The following is a 10,301-nucleotide window of genomic DNA, read 5'->3' as shown; positions in this document are numbered from 1 at the left end:
TCATACGTTAATTTGACAGATGTTATCATATTAGATTGACACGTGACACACTACAGACATGACACGTGACATAAATATTTTTTTAAAAAAAATTAAAAAATTCAAAAAAAAAATTCAAAAAATTCAAAAAAACAAGAGTTAACACGCACCTACTTAACGGTGTTAGTTCTCTACTAACGAAAAACACCTAATTGATACTAATTTACAAAAATAAGGACCTAATTGAGACTAATAAAAATACGAGGACCAAATTGAGATTCTGCGATGAAAACGAGGATCAACGAAATATTTTAACCTAAAATAAATTATACTAAAAAAGTGGCATGTTACATTGGAAATATGGGTCGAGAATGGGTTTGGACTTGCTGAAAATTTACTACACCAAAATGGGCCTAGCACACTGGGCTTTTGCGACGTGAAAAAGACTGACCTGTGCTGTTTGAACAGATCTGACACCTCTTCATTCAGAGTGGTGACTGTCTTTATTGCATTTACACCTACCCACCAAAACACTGAAATGAACAAACAAGGATTGGAACTCCTTCCCCTCTTTCCTTTACTTCTCACACGTCAAGGGCAAAGAAATGAACAGCTCTTGTTCTTCTTCTTGTTCTTCCTCTGCTGCTGTTTTTCTCGCACGCTCCAGGCATGCGATGTTTCCGTCTCTTCATTAGTGGAATCCAGGTTTTTAGGTTACTGTGATGGAAGCCAAGTCCATGGAGCTGCAATTTCTTCTCCTTCTGCTATTTCTACTCGCTGTTGCTGCTCATGGACTCGCTTCTAATGCGGTGAGTGTGTTACTTCATGTTTGGTCAATTTCAACAAATAATAGTAATAGTAACAGTAACTGAAAATTTTCTTGTATAGTTCTTTCTTGATAAATGTTTTATGTTGTGAGCTTTGTCTTGCTTGCAGACACTGAACGAGACTTGTGGATACTTCGATGGTTCTCTCAGTAGAGATGCAAAAGGTTCGAGTTCTTCTATTGCTCACATAAGGATGATAATTGCTATTTTAGAAATTATTATTATTATTATTATTGCTGCTATAATTATTGTTATTATTATTGTACTCTTTCTGATTCAAAATCATTGATGCTTGAGGTTTTGCTCAAGGATTATGAGGAGTTATTGAATACCTCCGATTGTGGAGGAACATCACTAAATTATCTCAGTTTCACTAGTAATATTTTCTGTTCTATTTAGTGGATATGCTAAGAGACAAGGTCAGCATTGAAAATAAATTATGCTTTATTGACTTTGTAAAGTCTTAGGTGTTAAATATACATACTTTTGGTTGCAATTTTGTTCACTCAGTTACTAGCTGAATAGCAGTTTACATGAATAATTTGCTGTTAACAACCAAGTAAAACTAACAAACTAACAAACTAACAAATACACAGGATAACTACAACTAATTATAACTAATTGGCAGGTTTTCTCTCATCAGTGGGTTTGCATCTAGATGCATTTCATAATGCTCATCAATGTTATAAAACTCGTGGATCATTGGTAGGAAGGGGGTAGAATGATCATAACTTAGGGGTAAAATGATCATAACTTAGGGATGGTAACATGGATTACAATATCCTTTTAGAAATGCACAATTATATTTAGATGTTGGTGATGCTTGGGTCGCTGACAGCTATAATAGAATCAAGCCATGGTTTCTATGTGCATTTTGGGAACCCTAAGCACAAATGGGATGTACACTAATTTGTGAATTGGGGTACAATAGGCAACCTGAAAAGTCCACTTACATCCACACACATATATTTTGCATGTTGGGTAAGAAAATTCTGAGCCCACAATTCAAGATTAACATGGGCAATGATCTACTGTTTCTGGAAGCAAACTTGTGAGCATTTAATGATCCACAGATTCTTTGCTGTGCATGTGAGTTTGGTCAATAGTGCCCCCAAAGTTGCAGGATTGTGCAAGTTTACTAATTTTGACAACATTGATACTCACATCCTATTATCTACATGAATGGCATATGAACTGTTGTGCACAATTCATAATACAAAATTTTTGTGATTTGATGTATTCTATATAAATTCTAATACATTACATCTGATGCTGCTTGAAATTACATTTGGATGTGAATTTTGTTATTTGTTTGGATAGACTTTGAATAGTAATGCTTGAGTTTTCAAAGATTATATTATTTCCTCTCCTTCTGCAGTACCTTGCCCTATTGGTTGGGTTATGGACCCTAACAAGACCAAGTGCTTTCTTCATGTTGGGAGGCCTCAATCTTGGAATGACTCAGAGATCTGTTGTAGTAAGTATGGTGGACATTTAGCTTCATTGACATCACTTCAGGAGCTACAATTTGCTCGGAGCCTATGTGGTGAATCTGTGAATAGTTGCTGGATTGGTGGAAAAAGACATAACACTACAACTGGTTATCAGTGGATGTGGTCTGACAATTCACCATGGAATAACTCCATATCTCCATTGGAAAATGTTCCACCCCATTGTAATGGAACTGTACTATCCTGTCATAGAAACAATTCAGACAATTTGTGCACAGTAATGACTAATAATTCAAACTCTCTCGTGAGTGAGAGATGCGACAATCCTCACTCTTCTCTATGTATACTTGATATAGGTATGTTCTAGTTGTATATCACTACCAATTCTCATTTTACATTCATTAGAGATTCAGTATATATATTTTCAAATCGTCTTTATTCTCTTACCCAAAAAGTCTCTTGCTATTAAAAATTTATGTTAAATAGGTGTTTATGGTATTTTACTCTTTTTTTTTCTTCTACTTTTAATGAATTTTTAATCATCATTTCTGATTAAACTGTTTTTCCAATTTCTTTTATCATAGATGCAGCGTGTAACCGTATGCACTGCCATAGGGATTATTACCTTATCATCCTCATAGTAGTGAGTGCCTTGATACTCTCCACAACATTAGCAGTGGTAGTTTGGCTTCTTGTATATAAACGGGGCAAGAAAAGAAGGCGGTCTAGAAAAATATCTGTTCCAGGAGCATCTCTTCCATCATGGAAAGTCTTCACTAAAGAGGAATTGAGGTCAATTACGAAGAATTTCAGTGAAGGTAACCGTCTTGTTGGTGATACCAAGACTGGTGGTACATACAGTGGGGTTTTATCAGATGGTTCAAGGGTTGCAGTTAAGAGATTAAAGAGGACAAGCTTTCAGAGGAAAAAGGAGTTTTATTCTGAAATTAGCAGGGTTGCTAGGCTTAGATATCCCAATCTGGTTGCTGTGATGGGATGCTGCTATGATCATGGTGACCGTTACATTGTTTATGAGTTTGTAGCTAACGGTCCCTTAGATAAATGGCTGCATCACATACCTAGGGGAGGTCGCAGCTTAGATTGGGCTATGAGGATGAAAATTGCTACAACGCTTGCTCAAGGAATTGCGTATGTTCAAAATATACTTTTTCTTTTGCTAATTTACTACATTTTATCTACAATTTTTTGCACTCCTTGTTCACGTGCATATTTCACTCAAATTAACAAAAAATTTCTTATGATACAAATTCTTTTGCTATAAATGTGGGCATTTAGGTTATTCTGTTGTATTTCTGTGCATTCTTTGTAATATGTATGTACTGTATTATGACTTTTAAGATTGCAAATTTCACAAGGGAACATTTAATTTGATACTTGGATTGTGTTTGGTGCATGGATAAATTGAAATGGAATGATTTTTCTTTCCATTCTGTTTTCTTTGATGTTCCACCCTTTTAGTTGGAACCAGAGTGTTTCATTTTTAAGCTGTGTCCTTTTTAATTCTTTCTTTACAATGTAGCAACAGTAGAATAGAACTCGAGATATGTTTTGTTCCATTCTAGCATGTCTAAGTGTCACTGGTCTCATTGATTATCAAATTGAGTGAAGAACTTTCATGTTTTGGATTTCCCTGTCTCTAAGTGCTACAGCCATCCTGTTCTTGAATCTTATTTTGCATGAGAGCAATACACTCTTCATTCTGTCTTTTAGTTTGGAAGATAGGGATCTCCATTTTGACCAAGTAAATATTACAAAGGATGGTGAAGTTGAATGAATTAAAATATGCTCTGCTGGTGTACTTGGCTAAAAACCTCGGTAGAATTTCAGAGTAAATTTACCAGGATCCGACAATGCTATTTCTGACATTAGATGATCATAGAGGAGATAGAGATATAGAGCTAATTATCGTAGCCCATTGTTGTTTGTGTTGGATCCATTAATCTTGCATTGCATCTATGTCTTGTATTATGTCCTCATGTAACTAGTTATCATTAGAGGATCCTGATCCAACCAGAAAAGAGGAAATAATTAATGTGCTTTTTTAATTGCTGGTTAGTTTTCAGTTTTCGTTTGTGTTATGGGCTATCTACAGTTTCCTTGTGCAGCACTAGCACAGTATCAATTTAGATTTTTGAAGATGTTTTAAATATTATCTTCTCTTCTAATGTTTATCTATTATATTATATAAAAATTTGCATTTCCTGAGCCTTGTAAAATAATTTATGAAAGGTTTCAGTCCTTTAGCATAAATCTTCAAGGAGTTTTTCCTGGTTAGTTATATAACGTTGCTTCATTTCATTGTTGCTGTCCTATTGCTCCATTCACTCTACAAAATTATTCCTCGAGTCTGTTCCAGACTTAATTTGCCTACCAAAAGTAAATAAATTAAATATTCCATACTCTGCAGTACTTTGAACTTAAATGGATAGATTGATTAATGTATAATTGCCCCCTTCCCCATTTCAACAGGTTTCTGCATGACAAAGTTAAGCCACAAGTGGTGCATCGAGATATACGTGCAAGCAATGTACTGCTGGATGAGGAGTTTGGAGCACGCCTGATGGGTGTTGGTCTGTCAAAGATTGTGCCGTACGAAGTAATGCATGAGAGGACTGTCATGGCAGGTGGAACTTACGGATATCTTGCTCCAGAGTTTGTGTATAGAAACGAGTTTACAACGAAGAGTGACGTATATAGTTTTGGTGTCCTACTACTTGAAATAGTAAGTGGACGGAGACCTACACAGGCAGTTGATTCTGTTGGTTGGCAGAGTATCTTTGAGTGGGCAACACCTCTTGTGCAAGTTCATCGCTACCATGAACTCTTGGATCCTCATATAACTTCATCCTCTTCTAGCATTATCCCAGAGGCTAGTACCATCCAAAAGGTGGTTGACCTTGTTTATTCCTGCACGCAGCATGTTCCTTCTATGCGCCCTAGAATGTCTCATGTTGTTCACCAGCTGCAACAGATTGCCCAACCACCTGCAAAGTAAAGCTAATCTAGTGGTAGTACTCTTGACTTCAAATTTCTGTATCTATAACTTCCAAGTGGAGGGTTTTATAACAGATATTTATGTACTTTAACTTCCTCTTTTTTAGGGTCGAAATTAGCTTTTTGTTAAATCAAGTGGGAAATAGGGTGAGAAGAGGCAAATTGTGCGAAACAATATTTGAATTTTTATACCAATTGATGAATTGTTCTTGAGTAGAAGTGATTCTTTCTTAAAATGAATTTATTTTACTAAAACGAAGGAAAAGAAAGAAAAATAGAAGAATTTGTGAACGTAACTTATGGTAAGTAAAAGTTCTCTGTATGCAATCTGAAACTGTGTTCTGTATTTCATCAAATTACACTGTTTAAATAAACTGCAAAAGAAAAAATTGCTTTCCCTCACTTTGCCGAAAACTAATGGGCAGCTTCTTAATAATGGGGTAGCTAATATTTAGCTCCCATAATCCCTGGCTCCCACAATCCCCTCTAAAATTCGGTCGGCTCCCACAATCCCCTAAAATTCGGTCAGCATAAGACCGTTATTTAGAACAGAAATTTAAATAAAAAATAACAAATCTGCAATTTTAAAACATAGAAAATATCTCCTAACAATCCCTTTCTTAAACTAAATGTCCAAAGACTTTAGTTTATATCTGATGCTGCAATCATGCCCGACATACGTCTGATTTTCATAAATTGTTCTAGCTTAAGCGATTTAGTCATTATGTCAGCAATTTGATTTTGAGTATTGTAGTGACTCAGCTTGATTTTTCCTTCTTTGACAAGGTCTTTTAAGAAGTGAAATCTACCATCAATGTGTTTACTCCTACCATGAAATATTGAATTTTCAGACAATTTAATAGCTGAATTGCTGTCACACAGAATCAGAATATGCTTCTGTCCTTTAAAACCAATAGTCTCCAAAATTCTCATGATCCAGATACATTGGCATGCACATGAAGCTGCAACTATGTACTCTGGCTCTGTAGTAGATAATGTCACTATTGGTTGTTTTTTGGATGACCATGAAACTGCTCCAGTTCCTAATGAAAAAACAAATCCTGATGTGCTCTTTCTATCATCTACATCTCCTGCATAATCACTATCTGTATAGGCCACTAGAGTTATATCTTCTCCCCTTTTGTACAACATGCCCAACTCTATAGTCCCCTTTATATACCGTAGGATTCGTTTGACAGCATTCCAATGACTTTCTGAAGGATTCTCCATGAATCTACTAATTAGGCTGACCACATACATCAAATCAGGTCTGGTTGCTGTGAGATACATAAGGCTTCCCACTGCTTGTTTGTAGAGTGTGGCATCTGCTTTAGGTCTTGTGTCAGTTCTGGAAAGCTTCATTCCTGGAACAATTGGATTCTTTACTGGATTGCACTCCACCATATTAAATCGAATCAATACTTCCTGTGCATATTTTTGTTGACATACAAAAATACCATTTGTATTCTGCAAAACTTCAATTCCTAGAAAATACCTCATCTTTTCCAAGTTAGTCATATAAAAAACTAACATCATAGACTCCTTAAACTCATCACACATACCTTGATCATTGCCAGTGTAAATTAAATCATCCACATATAGACTTACGATCAAAATTTTACCTTCTTTTGCTGACTTTGTGAACAAAGTATGTTCACAAAAACACCTTTCAAAGTCATTCTGTAAGAAATATGCCTCTATTTTGTTGTACCATGCTCTAGGTGCTTGTTTGAGTCCATAGAGTGCCTTCTTCAATTTATACACCTTTTCTTCCTATCCCTTTTCTATAAATCCAGCTGCTTGTTGAACATATATTTCCTCTTTCACCATGAAGGAATGCACTTTTCACGTCCATTTGAAATATAAACCACCCATTTTTAGCTGCCACGTATAAGATTATGCGAATAGTATCTAGTTTGGTTACGAGTGCAAATACCTCTGTGTAGTCCACTCCATAATGTTGTGCATAGCCTTTTGTCACCAATCTTGCTTTAAACTTGTCAACCTCACCGTTCTCCTTGAGTTTGGTTTTGTAAATCCATTTTACTCCAATCGGTTTTACATCTTTGGGAGCATGAGTTAACTCCCAAGTTTGATTTTTCTCTATAGCCTTCATTTCTTTCACCATTGCCTCTTGCCACTTCTTGCTTTTGATTGCTTCTTCAAATGTTACTGGATCAGTTTCAGCTGCTAGCATAACACTAGTATTACTATCATTGTATATACTGCCCCCCTCTTCATAGTCTGCCATCCATACTGGTTTTCTTCTATTTCTTTTTGCCCTCCCTTCAGCTGGAATCTCAAGTGTGGGAGTGTGAGAGTCGTTTCTGACAGCTTGTGATTCTGGTTGCTCCTCCTCTGGTTCAGATTGTGAGTCACTGCTTTCTTTTGCAGCAACAACAATTTCTGGATGATTTTCTGCTCCACTCTGCTCCCAATTCCAGCCTTTGTTTTCTTCAAAAACAACATCCTTGTTGATTATTATTTTCTTGTTGACTGGATCAAAGAGTCTGTATGCCTTTAATTCATCACTGACTCCAAAAAGAATGCAAGGTTTGCTCTTGTTGTCAAGCTTAGATTGTTGCTGGTCTGGTGTATGGACATGAGTGATAATGTTAATTTTTACCATTATCCAAGCTATATTTCATTAGCAAAATCATCTCTTCCAAAGCTTTTAACCTACTTAATCCTCAATTTTACCTTACTTTTGTAAATAAATACATTTTGGGTTACATTTATCTAAATATTCCACTAATCCCCATTTTTTGTGTCCTTTTTGTAGATGGGAAGCTTTGTCCAAAAATCCAGATTAATGAGTGACCCGGAATAGCAAGGAGAAGAAGAAAAATGTCAACAGGAAGCGCCTGGCGACACGAAGCAAGCGCCAGGCGGAACAGACTGCCAGTCAAGCGCCAACCAAGCGCCAGCCAGGCGCCCCTGTTACGAACCGCCTAGCGGTAACTGGACACCGCCGGGTGGTAGCTGCCAGTTTTGCCCCCTGTTTGCTCGATACCGCCTGGCGGTGAGACCCTTCCGCCAGGCGCCAATGTTCGCTGATGTGGCAAGTTGGCTCCTTTTCTTCTGTTTTCACGAGGGGAAAAGGATCTTTGGCTTTTTGGAGGCACGAAGAACACATTTGGAGAGCTTGGAGGAGTGCTAGGGCTTGTGGGAACAGCTCCATCTTCCTCTTTGTATCTCTTTCTCTTCCATCTCTTCCATTTTTAAGCTTGAGCTCTCCATGGCAATGGAGAGCTAAACCCATTTTTGTTGGGGTTAGATGTAGCCACGAAACTCTTGTGTAAATGCAAATGTTTTGATTATATATATGACTCTTTCATTAATTGCTAGTCTTCTTATTTCTTCACTTAAAGCTTGCATTGATTTAGCCATCTCTTGCATGATTTTTGGTTCATTGGGTGTGGAAATATCTTTTGAAACCCAGATTCGGAATAAGAAAACTCAATGGAGCTAGTACCTAGGAATGGGGCTTGACCCATTAGTTGTCTTAAACCTTTGTGCATAAAGCAAATTTGCTTATTAAGAGTTCAAGGAATTGGCTTTTAATAAGGAAATTTATGCTCAATCTATTAAGGAATTAGGGTTTGAGTAATATTGTGGGTTAGCATTAGCATATTAATGAAGAGGATGTTAAATTGTAGTTGCATGAGAGCATAGTTGGTGAATTCTAACCCCGGCAATATCAAGTCATATCATTTCTGATCTTTTCCATTCACTAAGTGCCTTTAACTTCCAAAGTTCAATTTTAATTATTTATGCAAAGTTTAACTTCATAAGTTGAAACTCAAAATATGGATTTATTCATTAGTTTAAATTAGTCACTAATTACGCAATTAATTAGTATACACGAGTCTCTTGGGAAACGATATCCCGGTCTTACCGGTTACTACTTGCGCGACTTGGTACACTTGCCAAAGTCCTAACAATGAGCTAGGCAACCAAACACACAAAAGTAGTCAACAGAGGGTTTTATTCCACTCCAAGCTTCCTCTAGAGTCTAATCTTGTACTGCAGATGTAGGACTTCTATTCAAAATGTGTGCACACCATTTTGTAGCTTCTGGCCAAAAAATTTTTGGAACTTTTCTTCCAATCAGCATAGTACGAACCATATTCATGATGGTTCTGTTTTTCCTTTCAGCAACCCCATTCTGCTGGGGAGTGTAAGCAGTCGTTAGTTGTCTCTTTATCCCTTGATTTCTACAAAACTCCTCAAATTCTTTTGAGCAAAACTCTCCCCCTCTATCAGTTCTTAAGCAAATAATGCTTTCTCCAACTTCTTTTTCAACTAAGGCATTGAAGTTTTTGAACAAGGAAAACGTTTCAGACTTCTGATTTAAGAAGTATAGCCAAGTTTTCCTTGTTAGATCTTCAATGAAGCTTACAAAATATCTCTTATTGCTGCTAGAAGTTGGATTGATTGGCCCACACAAATATGCATGAACCAACTGCAGTTTCTTAAAGGCTCTCCCTACTCCTTCTCTGGACATTGAATGTCTGTGCTGTTTTGCTCCCAAGCATTGTGTACAAGCCTCTTGAGGAGCTGTGATCTGAGGCAATCCTATCACCATTTGTTTAGAGGCAAGAGTACTCAAGCCATCATAACTTAAGTGTCCTAGCCTGTTGTGCCAGAGTTGAGAGTTGCTTTCTGTATTCATCTAAAGACACATATTTGCTTCCATAGTTGCTGTTAAGACAAACATCCTGCTAGCATTCATTGGGATTTCACATAGTACTCCTTTCTCAGGATGTGTAATGGTACAAGTGTTGCTTTGAATTCTGATGTGCGAAGTTGTCCTATGCTCAATAAGTTGTTTTTCAATTCAGGAACGTAATATACATGTCTAATAACATGCATCAAACCATTCACCTTCATTTTAATGGTTCCTTTCCCATTACAGCTATATGAGTGTCATTTCCCAGCTTCACTTTGCCTTTGAAATTCGCATCTAACTTTGAGAACCATCCCTTGTTGCCACTTATGTGGTTGCTGCATCCTGAGTCCAAGAAGA

The 10,301-nt window shown here is 36.9% G+C and overlaps 1 protein-coding gene across 2 annotated transcripts; it reads left to right on the top strand.

Moving 5' to 3' along the window:
- Window positions 1-489: 489 nt before the first annotated feature.
- Window positions 490-5,491, top strand: LOC114164073 (protein kinase family protein / C-type lectin domain-containing protein). Of its 2 annotated transcripts, none has more exons than XM_028048559.2 (5): window positions 490-788; window positions 916-970; window positions 2,185-2,613; window positions 2,842-3,406; window positions 4,748-5,491. In XM_028048559.2, the coding sequence occupies exons 1-5, from the start codon at window positions 702-704 to the stop codon at window positions 5,271-5,273; spliced, it is 1,662 nt and encodes a 553-aa protein (XP_027904360.1). In that variant the 5' UTR covers window positions 490-701; the 3' UTR covers window positions 5,274-5,491. The 2 variants fall into 2 exon arrangements, with proteins under 2 accessions (XP_027904360.1, XP_085523336.1); XM_085667210.1 differs by having other exon boundaries at window positions 502-646.
- The last annotated feature ends 4,810 nt before the right edge of the window (window positions 5,492-10,301 follow it).

This window comes from Vigna unguiculata, chromosome 9 (genome assembly GCF_037176805.1).
Source record: "Vigna unguiculata cultivar grain cowpea cultivar isolate G323 ecotype 2 chromosome 9, ASM3717680v1, whole genome shotgun sequence".
Classification (NCBI taxonomy): Eukaryota; Viridiplantae; Streptophyta; class Magnoliopsida; order Fabales; family Fabaceae; genus Vigna; species Vigna unguiculata.
Note: the sequence above shows the minus strand (reverse complement) of the source record. Positions and strands in the feature narration are given on the sequence as shown.